We start from the raw sequence: 26,721 nt of genomic DNA on the forward strand, positions 1-26,721 counted from the left end.
CCTAAAGTCCAAGGTCTCCCAGCGCCCCCATTGGCGGAGCCCCGCAGATCTGCACAATCCCAGCGCCCCCATTGGCGCAACCGCGCAGACACGCTACACCAGCGCGACTGAAGTGCATCGATGACGCTCACCGCCGGGTCGGCGCTTCATCCGGGCCTCCGGGGTTATCGTGTCGGCGCTGCGATCCCATTGGTCGCGGAGCCGTCAGTCTCGCCCCCTCGCAGATCGTGGCAGCGCGAGGGCCACGCACGTCAGCTGTCCGCTCGAGCCGCAGCCGGCGCGTATTAGAGCCGCGGGTCAGGGTAGCGCTGCGCTGCCGCTCTGCCGCCCAGACGCAGCGCAAAAGTTTTGTCCTCCTCTTTGTGTTCAGACTCCAGACAGTTGTTCAGCCAGGTAAGACTAACCCCCGTGTCCGCGCACAGTGAAGCGTCGTGTTGCGGTCATAGAAAAGCAAATACAGACACGAAAGGATGAACGAACGGGAGACCTCGGTCACGTGTGGGGAGTCTGGACCCCCGCGCGCTCAGCTGGACCGGAGCAACTCGCGCTGCAGGTGCGGTGACGTCAGCACGGTGCGCACAACTCCAAACTTGGGGAGAGCGGAGGGGTTTTGCGCTCCTTAATACACTCCCTTATGTTGCAAGTGCAAGCCGGGAGTTTAAGTCCGCGATAATAAAACCATGCCAAACAAAGCAAGTGTATGTAGGTTTGCATTCCTACACCGTACGTGTACTTTGAACTATATTAATCACGTTTGATACGCATTTTTAATTGTAATTCTCTCTCATCGCTTATTTCAGCTAATAATAATAATGAAAAAAGCACTAGTAGCTTCATTTTGAAATCTTAATACGCAATGCTTGCTTTGGAGAGCGCAAATGGTTAATCTTAAACCTAATAACTCAACAGTGTGTTTTTTATTATTTTGTGGGGCGGCGGCGTTGCTTCTGTCGCCGTTTTCGCTCTGTAAGTTTTGACTACCTGTGGATCGGTCGCCTCTAGGTAGTATTTAAGTCTGACAGTAATGAGACCTGACCTACAAGGTGAAGTGGAAAGGGTGTGTGTGAGTGAGACAGTCGGAGTCGGGCTGCTTAATTAGCAGCCTGGGAAGAGAGGGCCTGCAGCCGCTCAGGGCTGCGCAGAGCGGCGCGCTTGTGCATCCAGCTGCACTAATCGGGGATGGACGCCTGTCTGCCAGCAGCTCCCTGGTTTTCATCTGAGGACCTGCACACTGTACAGAACTAAACAAAAACACGTGGTGCTGATGGGCTTGTGCGTGGGAAAATGTACAACAGGTAGTCCGACATGGGTATCTTTGTCCCGCTTGTATCTTAAAAACAAAACCTAGTTTTAGTCCATTTTTGTTTAAAGATGGGGCCATGGAAATAAATAAGTGACGCGTCATCATCCGCACCAAACACTAATTTTAATTGGCAGCTTCCTGTGGATGTGCACAGTCTCTTTCTGAGAAGTGCACAGGTGCCAGTGATAAGGCGGTCATTTAGGCTGGATTTGACATGGCTCTCAGCAGTGGAAATGTAAAGCTGCCAACTGTCTCAAGTTAATTGTTTTTCAGGTACGGACTGAAGGGAAATCATGAGCGAAACTTGTCAAAGCCGGACAGGCCTTTGTGGATATAAAGTGGGATGTTGCGTGTGATAATCAAAAGCCATACAACGGAGACAATCTGATGTTTGTAAAGTAAAGCAGTAACAGGACCTGAACCTGTTTTGAGAGCAGTAACAACTATACAACTCTCTTCCAGGATTGTGTTCCTGGGGCATTCTAGCCTCACTTAGTCTTCTCAGTTACACGTATACATTTCACCGGCAGAAATGTGGCATGGTGATTGGTCGTTGGAGTGTGCTCAAATTTGGCTTGAGTGCTGGTGTGACAGAACACATCAGTGCAACGGAGAGAAAATAATGTGTTTATCTGCAGGCCTATCAATAACCAGCCTGAACAGATCACTTAATTATTGCCTCTGAGCTCAAAGGGCATGGCTTTGTTACTCCTGTTTTTTCTAGTGTAGAGGTATTTCCATTGTTCCGTTGAAGCTAAATTACATCAGAAAATGTATATTGGACGTTTTGGAAAATGCTCAGGTGTGGCTTTGTGTGTGAGACTTAATGTGGAGCCATGTAGGAGGACTTTACAGGGTTTTAAAATGGCAGCATGGAATACCACTATTCTGGGAAACTGATATTAAGATGTACATTTCAATGTAAGATCTGAAGCTTCGTACTGCCTTCACTGGAACGGAACACACTAGCTGAGTTTTTCTCATGTTCTTTAGTGCCCGTTGAGAACATCCTGCAGTGTGTAGACATTTTCGATATATAAGAAGGGTCTAATCTATGAAAGCTGTTGTAGGTGACTGAATGTGATGTGAATTCAACATTGTGTGAAATCGGGGAACAGGCCTGACTTGATTAAAGCGGGAGCTATCAAATTAAAGATGCACTCTACACTAACGCATTCGAACTTCAGTTCCAAACCACTCTGTCCATGCACATGCTTTTTGTTTTTGTTTTTGAAAGTGGTTTTGATGCCTCTTATCTCGGGTTTGCTTTCTTTTTTAGATATCTATGTTATTTTTCTTCCTCTTTCACAGGAAGCTGACATGGCGTCCACAGTCCTTCGTCTTGGCCTGCTGCTTGTGGTGCTGTCAGCCTGTTCCCTGTCCGCGGAGGGAAAGAAAGATGCAGTATTGTATTGTTCAGGTGCGTGAATTGTTTTTGTCAGAGAAGCGCATTTGGGCATGTTGAAGAGGAGGGTGAAAATGCACGGCATGCTGAAGGAAGCGGGGAAGCCATGGTGTGAGGCCTATGGGGACAATAACGTGTTCGGCGCTCCGACTTGAGCAGCAGCTCCCCTTGTAAAACCTGACAGGATTGCTTTGGGTAACAGAACAACCTGACAGCGCAGACCAGCCATTTGCTGCAATCAGGCTTTGTAAAAGCTTATTTCACATCATGGCTGTGACTTTCAGAGCTGGACAATTCTGGCCTTTTTATTATTGTACATTTGCATCCCTGTTTTGGATGCCAATACAGGCATACGTCTGCTCTTGAGGGATCTGTCAGACTTCGGAGTTGAGTCGTGGCATACTTTCTCTTATCAGTTTTTATTTATTCTTTTAAATACTGTTTCTCTTGTATGGCTTCAGATACTGCTGTACCTACAGTAGAAGAATCTTGGCCTCCACAGCCTTCAACAAATTGACGTTAAAGCAGATTATTTTCCTAACTGTTCAAATGAAAACTATTGTTGTGGTGTGACTTGAGACTGACTGCCGAGAGTGATGGATATTTTAGGAAAAGGAGTGTTTTTATTTATTTTTAATTAAGTTTAGCTACTTGATTATCTTCAATGACATCATGGTCATTATAGTGATAATTTAGTGTCTTAACTTAGTTGAAGTGACCTGGGATCTTTACTTTTTCTCGCTAGGTCTATTCAGCACACCCTGAAATGATCTCCTGGATAAACAGTTCAAGTTTAATGAACACTTGTTAAATGAAATTCATCGCCCTATTATATATTAACTATAACTTTGTCATTTATTTTCTCCATGAAATTGTTCTTATGGCTTTTGTGGAATTCTTGCAGGAACAAGAAAATATTGTATTTAGTGCTTAATAATAACGGAAACATGCAAACCTGGTCTCAATTATCATAAGGTTGAAAGGAAGATTATTCTGCCATATGTCATTGCATTTGAATAGAGCTGATAACTGCTTAATCCTATACTAATGGCACAATCGTAGTGACTTTGTTCAGATATGTAATAGCTGACATGATTGTAGTGATTGTTGACTGAGGTGTGTAGTTTTTCTCAGTGTGAAGTTTTAATTTCCACACGCATGATATCCCTGTCAGCTGGATAATATACTGTGTCAACTCCTGTCTGGGGCACTCATGGTTTCTCTCTTGTAAAAGTAATCGCACTGGAATCCACTAGATAATGTGTCTATAGCTTCAAACTGCAGTGTAACAGATTAATTTCTTAAATTGCATGGTCTTGTTTTTAATTTACCTTATTCATCACCTTAGTGCACGAAATAACTGATTAGGCACAATTGTAGTCTTTCGGTCATGACTTTCACTATTTGCAGAAGCAATTAAAGTTAATACAGGCTGATAGAGAACAGAAATACATTTAGTTTTATAAAAAGGTATCATTTGTATGCAATTTCTCAGAAGCACACCTGAACAATACAACCTATATGTTCCCAAGTTCTCTGAAGTTGCACATGTTACATACAGTTATTGATGAATGTGACTAATACAGTGACAAACCATTTCATAGTTCGTACAATTTTCCTCCGATAGATGGTGATTTTGCACATATTGTAAAGAATACCTTACAGCAGTCAGTCTCTCATCACGACTGGAGCTTTCCATTTGTTGCGAATACTGCGGGGAGTGTAAAGATCATAGATTAAATACTGCCAGTGTTCTTTATTTAGGTTTTTGTTTTGGACTGAAAGAAACTAGTTTAATCTCCTCGCATCTATAATTTCCCCTGCGTTATCCCCCTTCCTGTAGTCGGACCATTTCTGGGATCACATGACATCTTAATTATATTTTTGCTTCACTTGCCATTTAAAAAGGTGATTTTTCTCCATTGTAGTGTACGACTGTGACCCCAGCCAATCGTGTGTACCGCCACCACGGGATCAGTGCGGTGCAAGAGCAGAGGCACGCAGGGGTCCGCAGGGCAGTTACCCTCCTTTGCAGAGTCTCGTCCTGACACTGGGCCTGGGTGCACGGCCCCCCTGACAATGTCTCGTCACTGCTGCCAGTCTAACAGGACTCCCTGTGCTGATTGTTGTGTAATTGCACATGATTCTGCATACAGCTGAACCCACAGCAGGGCCGAGACCTCAGTCAGCCAGGGGTACTTCCTCCATTTTGAGGTAGTGGAAGGTGGGGGAGATGAAACTAAACCCCTCTGTGCTTTCTAAGGTACAGGTCCTTGCATTACTGCCCAGTTAACATAAACGATGGCTACTGTCCACCTGCAAGTGAGCCAGACGATGGCATTCCTCATTTCCTAAGCAGCTCCTCTGAGTTTTTATTTATTTTTGATCGAATCCGCTACCTGATGCAGATCCGTTTGATTAGACTTAAACCGATGCACTCCACCCTTGGCAACATGCGAGACTGAAACAATGCAATGGGAGAGGGGAAGCATACTGCATGCTTGTTCCTATAGAAACTCTGCACACCCTTGAACTTTTAACATTGTCAGTGTCGCATAGTTTCATGCATTTTAATGAAGATTGTTTTTCTCCCACTTATCTACAAACCATACTCCACACTGTTAAAGGGAAATTTGTATTTTATTTAATTTCATGATAAAAACTTAACTGAAATATCTCGATTGGATAAGTCTCCACCGCTCTGAGTTAAAACTTAGTGGAAGCTCCTTCGCCGACAATTACAGATGTGAGTCAGTTGGGATTGGTGTCTACCAACACTTAGCAAGTGCACCAGTCCTGCTGTTGAGACACATGCCCAAAGAAACATGATGCTGCAGCACCGTGCTTCACAGTAGGCATGGTGCTCTTTGAGTTGGGTTTGTGCCAAACATAATGCTTTGCATTTAGGCTATAAAAATTCCCTTTTAGTTTTGTCAGACCACAAAATATTTGCCACATGGTTACAGAATCTCCCGAGTGTTTTTTGATGGATCAAATGAGGTTCAAAGTGGGTTTCTTGTACCACACAGACCAGACTTGTGGAGTGCTTTGGACATTATCACATGAACACTAGGACCTAGTATTGGCTATAAAAATATGTAGCTCTTGCAAATTTGCCATTGACCTCTTGCTAGCCTCTCTGAACAGTCTCCTTCTTGCTCAAGCCCGATTTATGCTTCTGCGTAGGTACATGTACGCGTCTCTGTGTAGTGATGCAGAGAAGGGGTTTCTGGGTAAACCTCTCTGAAATCTCATCAACGCGTTGCATGTCTCATTGGTCCTGTGCCTCAAGCAAGCACTGATTGGTTGAACAGGAGATTCTGAAAGCCTCGGCCAATTGCTCAGTGCTAGGGCGACTGGTGTACATTGTCTGGCTGTAGGTGTTGCAGCAGGTCAGAAGAACGATGTGGTGACATATGAAAGTATTTAAAATGCATCTCCTCATCCACAAAACACATTTGTCACACTAACGGACTGTACTAGCCTGGACATGTGCAGAGGTCTCACAAAACTGTCGTTTGTGTCATTCATAATGTCGTGCACGTAATGATTATTTTGTCCCTCGGGATGCACATTTCGTGCATATAATTCACATTTTGTGAACATAATTCTAATTTTGTCCTACTGTAAGAAAATGCTACCTGTAGCAGTAGCTGGAACTAAGACAGTTCAGGTTCAATGTGATTTGTTACACAGTCCAAAATATAGATCACAGTGTACAGGGACACCGGGTACCTCAAGGCAAAACTGATACAAAGACTTTATGGACAAGTCGGCTTTTATGAGGTGAACCCCTGTCCAACTCCACCTTCTAGAGTGACCACCCCACCCGCCAGAGTATCCAGTGGCAGCTGCCTATCAGCATACCAAGTGACAATGGAGCCCTCACCCCACTCTCCCACACTCCAGGGTAATGGCTCACCCATTCCCCTCACCCCTACCTTTCTCGGAAATGATTAACTCACCCCTTTCAACAGAGACCGACTGTCTCCTTACTCATCATCACCAATAGCTTTTGATATACTATTGATACAAGACTGGTAAGCAAACTGTGTCCTCGTCAACCTTTTGTTCCTATTGATACCAGGGACCCCACCTTTGCCATCTGCATTTACCTTCTGTGAATTCTGTGAAGTAAAGAACATTTGGGGAGATGACTTTAAACTGTGGAATTTACCCAGCTTCAGCAATTGCATTATTCCTTACACCCACGAAATGCCCACTTACACTAATCAGCCATAACATTATGACCACCTGCCTAATATTGTGTAGGTCCCCCTTTTGCAGCCAAAACAGCCCTGACCCATTGAGGCATGGACTCCACTAGACCTCTGAAGGTGTGCTGTGGTATCTGGCACCAAGACGTTAGCAGCAGATCCTTTAAGTCCTGTAAGTTGCGAGGTGGGGCCTCCATGGATCGGACTTGTTTGTCCAGCACATCCCACAGATGCTCGATTGGATTGAGATCTGGGGAATTTGGAGGCCAAATCAACACCTTGAACTCGTGATTCATCAGACCAGGCCACCTTCTTCCATTGCTCCGTGGTCCAGTTCTGATGCTCACGTGCCCATTGTAGTCGCTTTCGGCAGTGGACGGGTCAGCATTGGCCATACGCAACAAACTGCGATGCACTTTGTGTTCTGACACCTTTCTATCAGAACCAGGATTAACTTTTTAAGCAATTTGAGCAACAGCTCGTCTGTTGGATCGGACCACTTTGCCTTCCTTGGAGTGAATAAACACCTGAGTATGCATTATGTCTATGAAATTATGTAAGGAAAAATAAATTTTGTGCACGAGTCAACCTGTCGCAGCCTAACATCTGATACAAAAGAATTTGCATCATGATCAAACAGCTGACTGATCAAAGCATTGATCCAGAGATCTGGGTTTGCAATGGGATCAAGATGGAAATCCAAAAGAAAGTTAGAAAATTTTGATCAGGGCAGGCAGATGAGAGCTATAACAGGTGCAAATCTAATACAGTAAATTTATAATAATGAATGATGTTTAGATAATTGTGTGTTTCATCAATCAGCATGATATTTATAAATCTTTCACAATTACTACAGTGAGGGGGAAAAAAGTATTTGATCCCCTGCTGATTTTGTACGTTTGCCCACTGACAAAGAAATGATCAGTCTATAATTTTAATGGTAGGTGTATTTTAACAGTGAGAGACAGAATAACAACAAAAAAATCCAGAAAAACGCAAATCAATAAAGTTATACATTGATTTGCATGTTAATGAGGGAAATAAGTATTTGATCCCCTTTCAATCAGCAAGATTTCTGGCTCCCAGGTGTCTTTTATACAGGTAACGAGCTGAGATTAGGAGCACTCTCTTAAAGGGAGTGCTCCTAATCTCAGCTCGTTACCTGTATAAAAGACACCTGTCCACAGAAGCAATCAATCAATCAGATTCCAAACTCTCCACCATGGCCAAGACCAAAGAGCTGTCCAAGGATGTCAGGGACAAGATTGTAGACCTACACAAGGCTGGAATGGGCTACAAGACCATCGCCAAGCAGCTTGGTGAGAAGGTGACAACAGTTGGTGCGATTATTCGCAAATGGAAGAAACGCAAAATAACTCAGTCTCTTTCGGTCTGGGGCTCCATGCAAGATCTCACCTTGTGGAGTTCCAATGATCATGAGAACGGTGAGGAATCAGCCCAGAACTACATGGGAGGATCTTGTTAATGATCTCAAGGCAGCTGGGACCATAGTCACCAAGAAAACAATTGGTAACACACTACGCCGTGAAGGACTGAAATCCTGCAGCGCCCGCAAGGTCCCCCTGCTCAAGAAAGCACATGTACAGGCCCGTCTGAAGTTTGCCAATGAACATCTGAATGATTCAGAGGAGAACTGGGTGAAAGTGTTGTGGTCAGATAAGACCAGAATCGAGCTTTTTGGCATCAACTCAACTCGCCGTGTTTGGAGGAGGAGGAATGACCCCAAGAACATCATCCCCACCGTCAAACATGGAGGTGGAAACATTATGCTTTGGGGGTGTTTTTCTGCTAAGGGGACAGGACAACTGCACCGCATCAAAGGGACGATGGACGGGGCCATGTACCGTCAAATCTTGGGTGAGAACCTCCTTCCCTCAGCCAGGGCATTGAAAATGGGTCGTGGATGGGGATTCCAGCATGACAATGACCCACAACACACAGCCAAGGCAACAATGGAGTGGCTCAAAAAGAAGCACATTAAGGTCCTGCAGTGGCCTAGCCAGTCTCCAGACCTTAATCCCATAGAAAATCTGTGGAGGGAGCTGAAGGTTCGAGTTGCCAAACGTCAGCCTCGAAACCTTAATGACTTGGAGAGGATCTGCAAAGAGGAGTGGGACAAAATCCCTCCTGAGATGTGTGCAAACCTGGTGGCCAACTACAAGAAACGTCTGACCTCTGTGATTGCCAACAAGGGTTTTGCCACCAAGTACTAAGTCGAAGGGGTCAAATACTTATTTCCCTCATTAACATGCAAATCAATTTATAACTTTTTTGAAATGCGTTTTTCTGGATTTTGTTGTTGTTATTCTGTCTCTCACTGTTAAAATACACCTACCATTAAAATTATAGACTTATCATTTCTTTGTCAGTGGGCAAACATACAAAATCAGCAGGGGATCAAATACTTTTTTCCCTCACTGTAATTGTATGACAAAGCCCAGATTGTGGGCTGTATTATATTCAGTATAGCCTACTGCATAAATTGTGGGTTCGGTGGTTGGAGATGAAAGTATTTATAACTCATTAGTTTTTAAACTGAAATGCCATATGTATTTAATTATTATGTTTAGTAACATAAGAATGGATATGTGGGAGAAATTCACCAAAGCAGAGATTTACTTTTGAATTGCAAGAGCCATGCGAAATGCGTCAATGGCGGTTGTAGTCAACTATAGCAAGGCAATATAGATCTGCACATACGGTTTCTGTAGCATGTCATTAACAGTATGGTGTTGTACAGACATAAATCAACATACATCCCACACGCTGCCTTCTATCCCGCATTTGGATGATAGAAAGTTGGCAACCCTAGGTACACCATAGGAAACTGCTTTGTTTTCTGTAGATTGTGATGTGGTTAATGCGACACTGCCCGCTATGTGCTTTGAAAGTGAATGTGTGTATATTTGTATGTATGGATGTATATGTATATTTAATTTCCCAGATTTGCGCGAAATAAGCGGAGGAGGAGTTGTCCAGGACTAGTTAGTTCCTCCAGAAACCTGTGATTCCACAGTCATGGAATTTGTCTCAGAATTTGCCTTCTTCTACACAATTCTCTTGCTCCCACAGAATAAAACACTTGTCTAATGATACAGGGGGAAAAAAATAAAACATTCTATTCACTTGTAACCACCTGGTGCTTCTTTCATTTGTTTGTTGTGCAAGATAATCAAACATGATCTGGTCAAAAAGTAATTGTACCTAGTTAACTCAACCCAATAAATGGGATAATAATGGTCAGCTGTTTGAGTACTTTGGGTAACAATCAGGCCTGCATTTGGAAGCCCTGCACAACATTAATCTGACTCACTCTGGCCCTGACCAGAGTGAAGTGGTCAGCGCAGGCAACTAGCGCCTGACATATCCCAGCACCAATATTATCGGCAGATACGGGCATTATATATGAATATCTGTATTGGCACATATTCCACCGATAATGTACCGATTATATTTTCTCAAACTATTGGTTAAATATTTTTTCAAATTTACCATGTGAGTATCCATGGTTTTGATTGTTTATTTCTATGACCGAAGATTACCGTATACTATGGCATTGAGGTGCATTTTTACTGAAAAGTTAATTAAATCGCTTTTCAAAATTCACAATAGGAATTAAAATACAGAAAAACAGTAAATGTTTACTGAAGATGTTGACTGGATATTAGCAAACAAAGACTGTCTCCAAATGATCAGATCACAGTAAAACATCTAAAGAAAATTGGTGAAAAAGACATCTCTCAGACAATGTTGGATAAAACTGAAACTATATTTATAAAACTATTTCAAATCCTGCATCGCGTTTTGGCAGTGATTCGTATTGCAATACATTTAACATACATATTAAATAAGTAACACTTTCGAGGGCATTTTAAATGCATTTTTTTTAAACAAATGCAGCTGTGCTGTGCTGCCTGCGCTATATCCTGCAGTATCAGGATCGGCAGTATTAAGTGCTGAGCAGGACTTGTGAACCTGAGAGAACCCGACGCACATTTAGAAAATCCGAACTCCGTCGAATACTAAACCAAATGAATTCGAATTTGTAGCAAAATGTTTTTGTCTACCATTGCATCATGCACATGATGAGCCTGAGTCAGCCCACTCATTGACTCAGTACAGTGCAGATGTTATTTTACAGACAGAAGGGATGATGTGATTGTTATAGATAGGGCTGTAATGCTGTCGAAGCGCACAGACCAGAGCGCCGTTCCGACCAGCACTTTAAAATCGTTAAGGCGGAGCTCCCCCTCTGACACAGGGGTGTAGTGGAGCCGGGCAGAGCGGCGCCGCTCTTTCAACCACATGCTTCTCAATTCTAAATATTTACAATTATTAATACATGTACTTTTCCTTGTGTGGTGTATTTGTATGAAATAATATGATGAGAATAAGTAATAAAACCCGATTATTAACTTAATTCATATAAAAACAGTGCGTGCATCACCCGCTCCTTTTTATTCCACTACACCACTGGAGATGACGACATATTTTGGTGAAACTAATTCAATGAAAGAAAAGCCCATTGTTGTGGAAAATGAACCAGTATCGAATACCTGTCCTGCAAGATGGGCTTTACTGTATCTTTCTGTCCCACCCTACAAAGTGAATGTATTTTCAGTGTTGGTGCCATCTATGGCAGAGTTCACTGGTGTGTTTCAACCTCACTCACTCCCTCGCACATCAGCTCTAGTACCAGAAGCGGAAATATCCGGGGCGATGGGGCACAGGCAGCAGGCATCTAGGGATCCACGTCCCACCAGGTATTTACAATTATATACCAAATAACAAATTTAACAGTAAAATAATTCAATATATATGATATCATAAGCTATACTGTATGATTTATTTAAATCCTGGCACTGATCTGAGCTGCTGTTGCTTATTTTAGAAAGTATTGTAGCAGCCCACCTGCTCACTGATTGGGTTAGAAGAACCGTCACTCAAACCTGCTGGACCAATGGAGACCCAGGATCCACGCCTCCCTGAAAATCCTGCCCTCACAGCAAAACAGCGCCAAAACTTGTAACGAAAAATAAATAAATCGAAAGCAAGAAACTGGCGGCGAAACAAAAATTGCAGCATCGCAAGCAAAAACGGTCTGCTGGCGAGTTTTGCTCTTGATTTAAAAAATTTTGCTTTCAAGTTTTTGTTTTTTGCTTTCAATACATTTTTTTTGTTTACAATTCTATACATTTTGCATTCCATTTTTTTAAGTTTTGATCTCAACATCAAATTTTTCTCAAGTTTTTTTTGTTTTGTTTACAATGTATATATTTTTTTAATGCGATACTTATGGCGCTAATTTGAGCCCGTAGCCACAACACAATGTAAAGTATCCAACGGTGCACAACAGACCCACAAGATAGAAATCATAATGATCATAGGGGGAAAAAAAAGTTTTGCAAATTATTAAAAACATAAAATACAACATTGCTAACAATGAAACGTCCATCGGTAACTTACTTTACATTTAAATCTTGCACTTCTATAATGCGGTCATTTAAGGATATATAAGATTAATACTGTTTATTTGGTTATATTTGCTTTTTCGTTTCTCCTGATTTTTACGTCCTTCTCTGGAAATTTTTTCTTGACCACATAACTGATGCCAAACGTGGCCGCGCATCATCACTTCACAGTTAAACCTGCATGTCACCCCCCTGTGATGCGCAGAGCTGCTTGTGCTTTTGAAATGTAATGTACAACTACTAACCTAAACTACGTGTAAGTAGTAAAGTGACTAGTAATAGTAGTATTGGATACATGTTAAGAATTTAAGAAACCATGTCGATCTTAGCATAACACGTTTTGGTCATGATTTGTACACAACTTATAATTAAATTTGTTGAAAGATACCAATGTAGTCTGATGTAGAGGTCTTCACGGGTCCACCCAAACCCGAGGATCCGGGACCTATTTTAAACGGTTAGCCGGGTCCGGGTCGGCTCCCATTCTTGTACTTAGGGTCCCGGGTCTGTTTAACATTGTGTGTAATACCCGAGTGACGCAACAACTTTACCAATTGACGATTGGCTCTTTTAATTTAGAAGGCGGGACTTATTCCGCCATATCAGTGATTGACATATGACATATATCGGTGTGTGCACTATTGGCGTCGGTGCGATTTTTGAGATATCGTAGTTGGAGTTCGTTCACTTTGTATCTAAATCTATGACAGACGCGTCTCAGAGCACAATGACGGCACGTTAGTAATGCTAAGGTCGGTGCCGTGGTGAACGAGCAGTCGTTATTATATTATATTATATATAAGTTATCGTATTATGCCAGATACAAAAAAACTGCAAAGCTGCAAAGTCGTGTTTGTCCTCCGCCACCGTGACAGCAAGTGTACGTTTGAACTGAAATGATAAGCAGATTATACAGGCGTTCTCAATCAGCAAGAGGAACAACATGAATGTTATTTTACCAACTGTCCTGGCAAGGAGGATGGACTGTGTGTGTCACAGTCAGGTACAGGAGAGGAGCTACTAACGGGCAATTCCAGCATTATGGATGTGACATTTGCACACAAAAATGCAAATTTGTTGCCTTATTCAAGGGCCCATTTAAACGAATAACTAAATATGATGCACTATTTAGATAATGTGTTTTTTGAACTGTGTCATGTTAAAATGTCAACGTTCAAAGTTTCACCATTAGTTTTTTATCACCCAAAAAAACAAGCGTTATGGATGTGACAGAAATGGACAAGGATTGCTAGGTCACTTAACATGTTCTCAAAAGTCTGTGATTTGTAGAACTTACCATCAGAACATTTAATGCCATTTTGTAAGGACAACTTCGCAGCTCCCAAAAATCATATTAAGAAATTATTATTATTATTATTTTTATTTCTTGGCAGATGCCCCCTTATCCAGGGCGACTTACAACATAAGTGCAAACAAAGTGAAAAAATACAGAGAAGTACAAGGCATCAATCATTACAAATTCAACTTTAGCTAAAACATAGCAATTCAAAATAATACATTTTACAAATTCCAATTTACAATTTACACAAGTACAGTAAGTGAGGTCCTACATCCTGGATGGTGAAAGCTAAGTGCTGTCAAGATGTAGTGTCACAGTCAAGGGCTACGGGAAAGGGAGCAAAGAGGAAAACAATCAAGAACATGGATTTTTATATTTTCATTGGGGGATGTGGCGCTTTCTGAACTCCATTTAGGAAATGTATTTAAATCCTTCTTTAAAAACACTTTAAATTGTCATTTGTCATTGGAAGCCAAGATAAACTGAAATCAGTACAAAATTCTGGTTAAAGCCCATTTATTATAGTATTTAAATTTGTATTCATGTTTTTAAATATTTAAAATGAGATGTGAATAGTAAGAACAATTTGATCAAAATAATGCAAAATAATAAACAAAACACATGTACAATGAGGGATTTATATATATATATATATGTATATATACACACACCGATCAGCCATAACATTATGCCCACTGACAGGTGAAATGAATAACACTGATAATCTTGTTATCATGGCACCTGTCAGTGGGTGGGATATATTAAGCAGCAAGTGAACATTTTGTCCTCAAAGTTGATGTGTTAGAAGCAGGAAAAATGGGCAAGCATAAGGATCCGGGTGACTTTGACAAGGACCAAATTGTGATGGCTAGACGACTGGGTCAGAGCATCTCCAAAACTGCAGCTCTTGTGGGGTGTTCCCAGTCTGCAGTGGTCAGTACCTATCAAAAGTGGTCCAAGGAAGGAAAAGCGGTGAACTGGGGACAGGGTCATGGGCAGCCAAGGCTCACTGATGCACGTGGGGAGCGAAGGCTGACCTGTGTGGTCCGATCCAACAGACGAGCTACTGTAGCTCAAATTGCTGAAAAAGTTAATCCTGGTTCTGATCGAAAGGTGTCAGAACACACAGTGCATCGCAGTTTGTTGCGTATGGGGCTGCATAGCCGCAGACCAGTCAGGGTGCCCATGCTGACCCGTCCACTGCCGAAAGCACCTACAATGGGCACGTGAGCATCAGAACTGGACCACGGAGCAATGGAAGAAGGTGGCCTGGTCTGATAAATCACGAGTTCAAGGTGTTGATTTGGCCTCCAAATTCTCCAGATCTCAATCCAATCGAGCATCTGTGGGATGTGCTGGACAAACAAGTCCGATCCATGGAGGCCCCACCTCGCAACTTACAGGACTTAAAGGATCTGCTGCTGATGTCTTGGTGCCAGATACCACAGCACACCTTCAGAGGTCTAGTGGAGTCCATGCCTCGACGGGTCAGGGCTGTTTTGGTGGCAAAAGGGGGACCTTCACAATATTAGGCAGGCTGTCATAATGTTATGGCTGATCGGTGTATATACACACACACACACACGCATACAATTTAATTGAGGCTTAAAGAATCAGCAAGTAGTATTGGTGTAAATTAATCAATAAAAACTTTCAAAACGGGTGCATTTTACCCAACACTGCTATTTCTTGTTTAGCTTTATAGCTTCCAAAACATTTAAAACTTATTCAGCCAGGACTGCTTCACTGAAGTGAAATCTGTTTCGGTTATCGACAACTGAAATAAGTTTCCTGACAACCTGCTCAGCCCCAATCCAGCCTTTGTCTTCCTTTGCTGGCAAGACACAAACATCATAATTTTTGAAGAAACTGCACCTCAAAATTCTCAGTCACGTTCTTTGACCAGACCCACAAAATTACCTGTAATAAGATTATCTTCGATATTGAATGTAGTAATCTTTCTTGAAAGAATGCAGTGTTTTCTGACATTCTGTGATTAATTACCAGTGTCAGTGAGAGATTAAAAAAACAGCAGGATTTTTTTTTTTTTTTTAAAGGCGACCAATCAGATTACAAACACGCCTTCTTTCTCCCATCAACAAGGAAGTAAGTTGTTGACCAAAACCAAGTAGACGTGCTGTACAAGTACTTGAAAACGGAGCCTAAAACAATTGGATAGAAACATTAAAGTGGTAGCATACATATTGTTGTTTTCAAATTGAAAGAAAAAAAAAAGTGAATTGTTACGATGCAAAGTTTATAGTGAAATCATGTTAAGAGCTTTTAAAGAAGTTAAGATCCTGGTATAGGCCGGGATATAATCAAATTACATGGGACTTGTGAATTACGCTTTACAAAACATAATGTTATCGCCTTTTGTTGTTTTTGTAAGTATCTATTTTCTCCTACTCATAAACAAGAAGCGATAACATTCCATGTTGTAAAGTATGATTCGCAATTCTCGTGAAATGTGTTTAGGTTCCGGACACAGTTTCAGATTAAAGGTATGCATTTAATTTGGGTGATTTATTCTACAGCATTTCAAATGATAAATTATGCCTTGCGTGTACATACATTTTTTAACTCCTTGCCACTCATTTTTCATTAAGTTATTAAAGTTAAAGGCAGACAAAGGAACAATTTTAAATTAAGCAGATTTAAATATATAAAAACTTGCCCTATTAAAATGACTGCCAGTAGTCTGGTGCTGTGATATGAATTATGGCATGACAATGTGCTACCATAAGTGATGCAATTCGTATTTTGCTTTTGCATCGTAAGACGTATTATTTGCAATAACATCATTAAATCAATAGGGACATTATTGTCACGTCCATAACGGTCACATCCATAACGCTAATTTGTGATATTGTTATTAATAATTGGTAAAAGTTTTTATCCCATAACATATGTTTAAAAAAGTTAGCTTTGCATGGAAAGTTTGAAAAGAATGTAGTGTAGCATACAACTTTTATCCAAACTTTACCAAGAAAACGTTATGGATGTGACATTGGTTTTATTTATAAACACCATTATTTTGAATGGCTGTAAAATAGTTTCCTTTTTTCTGTCAAATGTAATATTACTAACTTGGTATTCAATACCGATTGAGTTCCAATTGGGCATATTTACAAATGTATAAATAAAACATGTATTCTAAATCTAAAAATGAATGAAAATTAGACTTCTGTAAATGTTGCTTTTTTATTTTTCAACAGTAACTTTAAATGGCTGTAATGTAAAGAAAAGGCATAAAGTGAACCAAAATAATACAGAATGCACAAATATACACCTGTTAGTAAAAACTGAGAAATAAATATTTTTGATATAGGCATTTTTTTTTTTTCATGGCCAGGGTCACTTTATCGTGGAATTGCCCTAACGTTACATTAGGTAAGACCGAACATTTTATTTTCTCAACTTGTAAATTAACTTGTTTATAGCGATTAGCTGTGGTATCTGTGCTGATCGGGTTCAATCGGGTCTGTGTGTCCCGGCCGGGTCCGGGTCCAGATTTCAAATAATAGACGGGTCCGGGTCGGGTCCAGATAGCACACTTCCGGGTCTCTTCGGGTTCGGGCACACGTTTTTGGACCCGTGAAGACCTCTAGTCTGATGCTAAGACTGGTCAGTATGTAAAGCCAAAGAGATTGCAAAAGTTATTTATTTTTGTTGTACTTTTATAGTTGTAATAAACATCCAGTTTGATGCCAAGACTAATCACCTTGGAGCATATGTGGAGTGAAAGATCTTAGCATGATTTTATTTACATTTTGTTATACTTGAATATTTTGAAACTACAACTTCTTTTACTGATAAATCAGATTGTGTTGTCTTGATAGATGTTAATCTTTTTGTCTGATGTAAATGCTAGTTACTTGAACAGGTTTAAGTTGAAGGTCTAGCATTTTTGTTGACTTGTTACTTTTAGATGACACAGCTTCTTGATTTCTTGACCAAGTCATTAAAGGATTCTGTGCAGTAATGTTAAATGTATGTATCTTGTTTAAAAAAAAGACTTGATTTATTGATAGTATTAAAGTAAAAACATACTTGCTTACAAAGCTTTAAAATTGACCAGACTCAGTTTTGACCAGACTCAATCTTGCCTGTCAAAGCTCCCTCCCTCTTAAGAACCAAACTGATTTCAACAGAAGTTGTAACCTTTAGCAATTTTTTAATTTTCATTTAATTTTCAAATGAGATCAATTTGATTCCTTCCAAGACTTGGGACTGGCAAGTGCATGTAACTGTCTTTGAACAAAAATGTGAAAGTTAATGCAACATTTCAAATTCCACCACCAGTGTCCACAAAAAGAAAAAATATAAGCTTAATAAAAACTAAAAGGCACTGAGAAAAAATTGCATTTAACTGTTTTAGCTATTACATGCACATTGGTGGGTTAAGTGTGGGTAAGAAGGTACAGCAGGGCTTGGGAGCTACATGCAGGACTTGAGTGTCACTACAAATCTACAGGCAGTGCATACAGTGTAACTTCCAGGCACCTACAACAAAGAACATGCAGATAACATTAGGCACATTAAGCAATTACCAGGAACATTTTTTTTTTCTTCAATAATTTCACCATTTATTTACAATGCAATATGGACTAGCTGAAAGTACTGCAGACTAGCTGAAACTAAAAAAAAATAAGATCAATCCCTGTGTATAGAACATGCATATTTTTCTATTTGTGTGTGGAATTGCTCATATACCTTGGTCTTTGTTCTAATGTATAGAACATGCATATTTTTTTATTTTTCCTTTATTCTACATTATTATAATTAATTCTTTTGTACAATGTTTGATTTGTGGTTGTTATTTATGATGAAAATTAATGTTAAGTTTATTATGTAAAATGTAATAATCCTGCCTTCAGTACATATTTGACAATTTCCATCTGACAGGGAGAGATTTGAGCTATCCATGCTAGAAAACATCTGTTTTGCAAGCTAACAAAAAGAAAGTAAATATTGGCAGAAATTTACCTTCCCAATTATCGGTATTGGTATCGGACCCAGAAAACCTGTATCGGTCAGGCTCTACGGGCAACACATCAAGCCACGATCAAAATAAATTCCTGAAGACCTCCGGAAAGAAGTTTCTGATGCCTATCTGTCTGGAAAGGGTTACAGATCCATTTCTAAGGCTCTGGGGCTCCACCGCTCAGTCAGAGCCATATTGTCCAAATGGAGGAAGTTTGGGACGGTGAATTGTCCCTGCAGTGGTCGCAGGGTCCGATATAAGGGACCGCCACACTGGGCAGGTCCCAAATTTTGTCGGCAGGCTTCTTCACTAGAATACCTGCCCGATGGGGGCAATTGATAATTTTACCTTAAATACCAGCTATATTGACCTGTATTTTCCATTAAATATTAAACATCAATAAAACCTACTCATATGTCATCCTGGCTGATTGATTTACATCAGAAATGGACATCCGTCCTACAAAGTATTAATGTCCAATTACCATATTTGGCACTTGGCGGTCCTAAACAAGTTTCTGAATGATCTTCCGGTCCATTCGTGGCCGATCAAGCATGAGGTGCATGCTGATATGAGCGGGTGAACGGAGATATCGACACGCATGGCAAACGTTTGTATTTGGCTTTGCCAAAGGTTAGAGAAGAAGATCAAAGATGTTTCTAGAAATCTTTTTGTATTGCATGTAACCATGTTTAACCTTCACACAAATAGTCATGCAGGTATTTTTTTGGGAGAAAAGTACAATTTCAAGGCACCTGCTCTGCCGGGCAACCAGAATTTAAAAATTGTCAGACCCTGTGTCATCCTGCCAAAATCTCTCCAAGGGCAAGGCGTAAAATCATCCAGAAAGTCACAATGAACCCTAGAACGACATGAAGAAAATCAGAAGTAGGGGAAATACTTTTTCACGGTACTGTGTATATATTATAATTATTTTCTCATTTACCATCTCGTCTTGAGGGTGAATCTTTTAAAATTTGTCTCTTGCTAGTAACCCACGTTTTGACCAGACCATTTTTCTTGTTTGAGGTGCAGCTCTTTCCCGTTATACAGTATTGGTGTACAGAGGACATTCCTTGGTACACTGGCATTTCAGTTGTGTAGTCTCTGAAAAGTTCCTTGGTTTGACCTTTGACATCCAAACACCCCTGCTTGTGTTTTCGATACTTCCAACACCCAACACTTTTGATGAAAAGATCTTGCAAGGCAAGAAAAAGGCACCAGTCGTGGTGGTGATGCCCTCTTGTTAAGGAGGGGAGTCGCCCTCCATTTTCGTGTGAACCATTGCATTGGTTTTATTGTGCTTAGACCGGGGAAGGGTGGTGGGTTGTGTAGATCTACAGATTTCAGAATGGTCCAATTGTAGTAAAAATAAGTTGAACAAAAATTAGTTAGCCTATGCTTGTTTTGAAAATTCTTTTGTGGGATGACCGTTTTGAATGTGTTTTGCTGTATAATTAATTTGTGCAAACTGTCCTGCCGTAGATTTAATTATCCATTTCCTGTTAGACTGGAGTGTTTTGGTGCCGGCGGGGGTTTGGGGTTATTATTCAGAGAACTTGGATTAGAACCCTCTGCTCCCTCCTCAACTCTCCGTTCTGGTTGTGGCTCCAGAACCCTCCTCCCTGCTCCACTCTTCTCTGGGTTGACTGCTTCCTGCTGGGGACCACAGTGTCCAGGGGGGCTTCCTTTCGATCTCGTCACCTGACTCTCCCTTCCCCTCATGAACCTGACGCTGTGTGGCATTATTCAGCCAGCTGCTGCATGGATTCTCGCAACACCATGGAAACCGTTTCTGTGCGGCTCCTCTTCGGGTTCGGGGGGGTGGGGTGGATTGAATGAAGTATTTTTGTTCAGTTTTGAAGGATTTAAGCACTGGTTTAATTGTATAGTTTTCCTTATCGATTTGTGTAAATCAAAATGGGCAGCTGATTTTTCTAGGTACATTCTTATAACCTTACCAATCACTGGGAAACCTTTAGTTTTAATGTTTGTTTATCTGTAATGGATAAACCAAAATAAAGGGCTTGCTCTCAAGTTTCCTTTCCAAGTTTTACCTCTCTATTATGATTTAAAATGTTGCAGTAAAATGGAGCTGATTTAAAAAAATATATATATTTGGTCTTCCATTATTCGAGAACCTCCTATGCTTCTGCCAGATCGAGTAGTCTTTACCATTGCTGTCCATGATGCAGTACAGATTAATTAAGTTTAAATTCGCTGAAGGCTGAGTCGTGTATCAGTTGAGGAGAGATGTAGAGAACGCACCAGCGGGCCCGTTGCTCCTCTCGAGTGCAGGCAAAATGAGTGCACAGCACCGCTTGGAAATGCTTTAGCATACAGACCTCCCCTCACTGCGCCACTCTCTCGCAACCGTACCGCCTTCAAACACTAGCTGCTGCAGTCATGCGAAGAGAAGAACAGCCGCTGTGTTTTGTGGGCGCGAGTCCCGACTATATAACGTTATTCGTGATCAATTTGTGTACCTTTTTTTTTTTTTTCTCTCCAGTTCTTCCATCTCATTCCCTGGTCGTTGTATGGCCCGATGAATTAAAATATCACAAAATTGTTATAAGGAAAGCGACACAGCCGCAGTCTACGAGAGCCACGGTTTGCAGTCTGCTTGTGACAAGCGCTGTGGTGATTGCGCAACCCTTAAATCTCACAATCGAATTCTGGACAATAACAGATAAGTGTGCAGAAAAACCAGCCGGCACCTTGGTGTTGGTTTTAGGTGGCGACCCCACCTAAATCTCAAAAAGAGGCTCCTTTGTATTTAATTTATAACTGGGTAAATAGAATGAATAAGACCGGAAAATTAACATTTGGTATTGCCTTTGAAGCATTGTCGAAGCTTTGCATTTTTTATCTAATTTCTTACCATTGTAGAGCTACTGTGAATAACGCATCCTAGCAGAACTCGTATAGGGAACTTGTTTTTGTCTTGTGTTAACGTACGTGCACAGAATGGCATTTAGATGCTTCTTATTCCTGTTCTCGGCAAGTTAAGTGTCAGCTTTAAAATATAGGCCTACTAAGACTAGGCCCTCTGTTGCCTTTACTTAAATACAAGGTCAATAAAACCTGTCTGGAATTGCTCTTTATCTGCAATTGTACCTTTCAGTTAGCGATGTGTCTTTGCGGATGCTGGCTGATTTGGTTTTCTCCAACCAGAGCTTAGTTTCCAGATTCTGAATTCGAACCAATTTCTATGAAATTTTAAGCTTCTGACAGTCAGTAGAGAGGACTTTCCGCATAGGTGTCATTGATCATGTGATCTGAATGAATGAATCGATAATGCAGCTATGGTTTGTGAGTTGCAATTGTGAATGTTCACTTTCTTTAATACGACTCGTGCCAGGCAGTATTGCCTTCTGTCTTGCACTCTCAGCACGTTGCACATGCCTCAGGTCTTTGTTCCTGAAGATGCCTTGTTCAGCTCTTGCATACTTTTTTAGGTTTGTCACAGATTGGCATTTCAAAGTTATTAGTTGTAGAAGCTTTTTCTGATCAATACTGAGGTTTGCTCAATTGCAAAGACCTGATATTTTATAGCCAGTGGAACATCACATATTTTGCATGGAATGAGTTGAGGGGCAATCTAAACATCTAGAAATTTAAAGACAATTCTAAAAGATGTCAACCAGTTCCTGGAGGATTCAAATATGGCTAGTGGCAGAAAAAAAATGTTTGAATGTTTGCACTATATAAATAGTTGGAAACAGTTGCTTTTTTATTTTTTATCTTATTTGTAGTGAATCTTATTGTGCATTTCTGTGGCACCGAGATCTTGTGAAGCAAGAAGCAGACGAAGTGACAAAGGGTCTTGCATCTCCACACTGTATTAATATTGTGCCCATATAAAAAAATATCCTGCTGAAAAATATATTACAGGCGTTTTGCAATCATGGCAGCACTGCCGTATGTGTGTGCATGTGGAATAAAACCGTAGCTTTTCCCCTCGATGCGCCACACTGGACCCCCGCCCCCTGTAGAAGCCGTGACTGCAGTTCTTGTGCGCTCCACGGCGAGAGCTCTGAGAATCGCCCTTTTAATCTGAAAGAGCTTCAGCGGATTCTTTCACTGCTCTCCCAAACACAAGCAGCCCACCAGGCTACGGCTGCCAAAGTGTCAAGTGTGACCGAGGTCTGACGTGACGTCCTGTAAGATTCTGGTTCTGCTGCCGAGTGAGTGAGTCTCCCCCCCTCTGTTGTGCTCAGGCGAGTTCACCTCAGCTGCCCTTTGTGAGAGAGCTGTGCGCTGATGGCAGAGCCATCTTGTGCTTTCAAGTTACCCATTAAAAAAGGATGTGAAATAGTAGCACTACTTAATCATTTTTGAAGCCATAGCAGAATTTTTCTGAATGTATACATATAATTCTGACTTGATGTGCTGTATTACTGTCATATTGTAACCTGAGAAACATGCTGAACTGCAGTCAAGCAGCGACGTGTAAGTCAGGTGTACCTTAAAGAATCGGCAGATTCTGTCATGACCTCCGATCCCTGAACTGATTATTAGTTTTTCTGGATGTGTTTTGTTTTGTTTGCACAGTTAAACGTGGCAGATGCCGCCATCTTTAATACATTCTTGTAACCCTTTCAATCTTAAATGGCAAGACCTCTTGTTTTGGCTGTGAGTCGTTTCGTTTTAGGTTTTACAGTTTTCAATCTCCTTTGCTTTCTTTTGAAGAGGTCTGCTCATTTTCCTTAAGCTTGTTTTTGAAGAATGAATGCATTGCTCTTTCTGACAGTAAATTTGAATGCAGTCCACCAGAAGGGAAGGTAACTGCAAACCCTGTCCTCATTGTCCAGGTGATGGGAGGCTGCAGGAGGTGGCATCCTCCAACAGGCTGTAGTTTTCAAACCATCACTGCTTTACTGACATCTCTCTGCTTTTTATTTGCAGTCTGCAGCTTTTCCAGCCTTGAGCTTTCAATTCCCTCATATAGTTTGCATTCATTTCAAATATTGTTCTATTGTATTTTTAATTTTTATTTTTAATTTATGAAAGTGGTACTCGATATATTCGAACAGTAAATCTAAATTCACCTCAACAAACTGGTTTAGTTTTATCTAAGATTCCTGCCAGGAAATCATTCGCTTTTGTTCCAAAATTCATTTCATTCTGTCCAAAAATTATCAAACGACCTTGCAAAATTAAATTTAAATTTCATTAATTAAATAAAGCTAAGTTTTATAAATGCAAAACATCTATTGTAATGTGTTCTGTGTGCACAGTGGAATATAATATGATGTAAAACTTGATACTTTCAGTTGCATCCTTTCACTGATTTTCATTTACTTTATTTACTTTTTTCTTCCCCCAATCATCTCAAATACTTTCTTATGCAGACCCCAGGCCTGCCTTGGTCCTGCTGTTTGACTGTTGCTGTATTGCCTTGTTTTATGTGTAACCTTGTTTTGTTGGTTTTATTTTTCCCCTGATGGTTTTTTATTTTTTTGTCCTTTTCTTTAGCTTGCAGGGCAATCGTAGACGAGCTGAGCTATTCAATTAAGCAAGTGGACCCAAAGAAGACCATCAACATAGGCAGTTTCAGACTTAATCCTGATGGAAGTATGAAGGACCAAAAGGTACTGCTGTAATTCTGCATGTCATGTCTGGCTGTGTAATGCAGTGGGTTTGAAAGGTACCAGTGTAATTCTGCAGGCCTGGCTGTGTAGTGCAGTGGGTTTTCTCTGCACTTTAGCTTTGCTCAAAGTAGCTTCATAGAAAATTCCACCAATAACTTTAAGTGTTTTACAAGACTTTGAGAGTTGGTTGTTTTAATGAATTGCTAATTTTGTATCAATTGCTTAAATTCTAAGATCTTTCTCTCTGGCTTATTTCTTTGGTGCTTATTCTTATTAAAGTATGACATTTCTGCTAAGGCATGGCTTGTAAATAGTTAATTTTGAAAATACCTGCAGTTTCCATTTTTGGAAAGTTGTTTTGGAATTTAATGTTAACTTTAGAGTGTAGTCAGTTATTTCCAATGGATTTTGAATGTGGGTTGTTTACCCTTCATATTGGTGTGATAGTGGCACATTTATACATATGTAACGGGGGTGGAAATTCACCAAGGGTGTAAAAGTCAGTTTTATAAAATCTTGCATTTTAAGACAATTGGGTGAACGTATTCCAGCGAGTCCTGTATTCACAGTTTAGATGTTTCACTGCCGTAAAAACATGTTATGCTCCTGACAGGAAGCAATGCTGTATTATCTTCCTGATTCCCCTAATAATTTCTCAGCAACTCTCTTATTTTTTAATTTTTTAATTACACTTCATCAGTCACTGGTGTATTTATCAGTCTTGTCTGGTTTAAGGAATATTACTGGTTTATTCATTTTAGCTTTTCACCTGCTTGTAGCCCTACAATCCAACTTACATGTTTCCTTGTCATTGTGTATTTTCTATAATTGAAACAATTATAAACTTTATTTCAGTTTACAGATTTTCCTTTTCATATGACTGACCCTAGAGAGATTGTCGTTGCTCATGATAGTGTGGGGAAATTACAGCTTTGGGTACTCTCTACTTAATGGAGAATCCATACAATTCAATCAAATAAACTATTTAATACTTTTGATTTAAAAACACTAGAAGTTGTTGGATATATATATATTTCAACTTTTTTTTTTTTTTTAATCACCAAGGCACTATTATGAGTTTTCAGATCAAAGCTTCCATTGTTGTATTTAAGTTCACAAGTTCCTCTGTCAGATTTTGTTTAAATGTCTGTAGTACTATGTAAACATCATTATCCTATGCTCAAGGTTTAACAGGAACGGTTGAATAGAAATGGTAATTTTTTTAGGTTTTTACAGTGATTAAATGTTTATGCTTCCATAAAATAATTTAAATTAGGGCAATGCAAAGGCTAAATTGCTATATACCCAAAACAAAACGCAGGAAAAAGTGATCTATGCAATTTCTTTACAAGGATTTATACATTAGGTTTTAAAAATGTTTTTGAAAGTTTACCTGTTAAATTGTTATGAACGCTTAAGCGAACTGTGGACAGATGCAAGATGAAGCCCTGCGTTTGTCATTGCATTAAGATGGTGATTAATGATAATTACCTCTTGCCTCGGTGCCGTTTCATGAGGTGCCTAATGCTTCTAATGCACTGCTACATGCCCAGCACTGCGTCACATATATCCGTCTCATCCTCTCCTGTGACGCAAGACAACTGGCAGCATGGGTTTATTTAAAATTATATATAAATGTATATGTTTGTTTTTACTTTCAGTAAAACAAACAAAACAATCCAACACTCCCCCACCCTACACACACACACACACACACACACACACACACGCACCCACATCAAAAGCTGTGTGACTGACCGAATGAACTAGCGGTTGTGTTTGCGGTTCATCAATCGGCTCGCTGTTCTCCGCAGGTCAGAGCCGGAGTCAGAGGCGTGACCCCTGCTACAGCATGAATGCGGCAGAGCACTGGCCTCGTCTAAGATTGGGGGGTTAATCCCCTTTTGATTCTAATTGATAGCTGATAACATGGTATTCATTCAATTCATGTTTTTTTGTTGTTGTTTTTTCCTCCTCTTGTTGCATCCCCAAAGGCTGTTCATTGTGTGACCGTTGCATCTAAAGCCATGCTAGATTGGTTTGCATTTTGAGTTTTTGGTTCCTTATCTGCATTTGCTGTTTATCTGCTCAAATTTTAACTGGACTCTCTTCAATGCTCTTAAACTACTAAAGTGGATTTACAAAGACGGTGAACCATTTGATTTAGATGAATGATTGGCTCCGTATTCATAGTTATTTTAATTTTAAAATGGAGGCCCTGCATCTCTTTATCCAGGTGTTATTTGTCTCTAATATGTAATCTAGCTAATACAATTATTAATAGTTATTGTGAGATTGGTTTAACAGTTTCACATTTGAAAACTCCACTATATAACACAGGGAAATGTATTTACTGATGCTTATGTTTTTTTTGTTTTTCTTTCAAGCTTTGTAATAGTTTTTTAAAGACACCGGAATGGAAC

At 40.3% G+C, this 26,721-nt stretch overlaps 1 protein-coding gene across 3 annotated transcripts in view; it reads left to right on the forward strand.

Moving 5' to 3' along the window:
- Positions 1-225: 225 nt before the first annotated feature.
- cnpy1 (canopy FGF signaling regulator 1) overlaps positions 226-26,721 on the forward strand; it is a 33,508-nt gene continuing 7,012 nt past the window's right edge. Inside the window, exons 1-3 of one of the 3 annotated variants that reach the window (XM_066688162.1) lie at positions 226-393; positions 2,615-2,723; positions 24,183-24,298. In XM_066688162.1, coding sequence (XP_066544259.1) covers positions 2,624-2,723; positions 24,183-24,298 — 216 coding nt within the window. In that variant the 5' untranslated portion in view covers positions 226-393; positions 2,615-2,623. The other 2 variants (XM_066688170.1, XM_066688153.1) reach the window with 2 other exon arrangements.

The sequence above is a fragment of the Amia ocellicauda genome, chromosome 2 (assembly GCF_036373705.1).
Source record: "Amia ocellicauda isolate fAmiCal2 chromosome 2, fAmiCal2.hap1, whole genome shotgun sequence".
In the NCBI taxonomy this organism is placed as follows: Eukaryota; Metazoa; Chordata; class Actinopteri; order Amiiformes; family Amiidae; genus Amia; species Amia ocellicauda.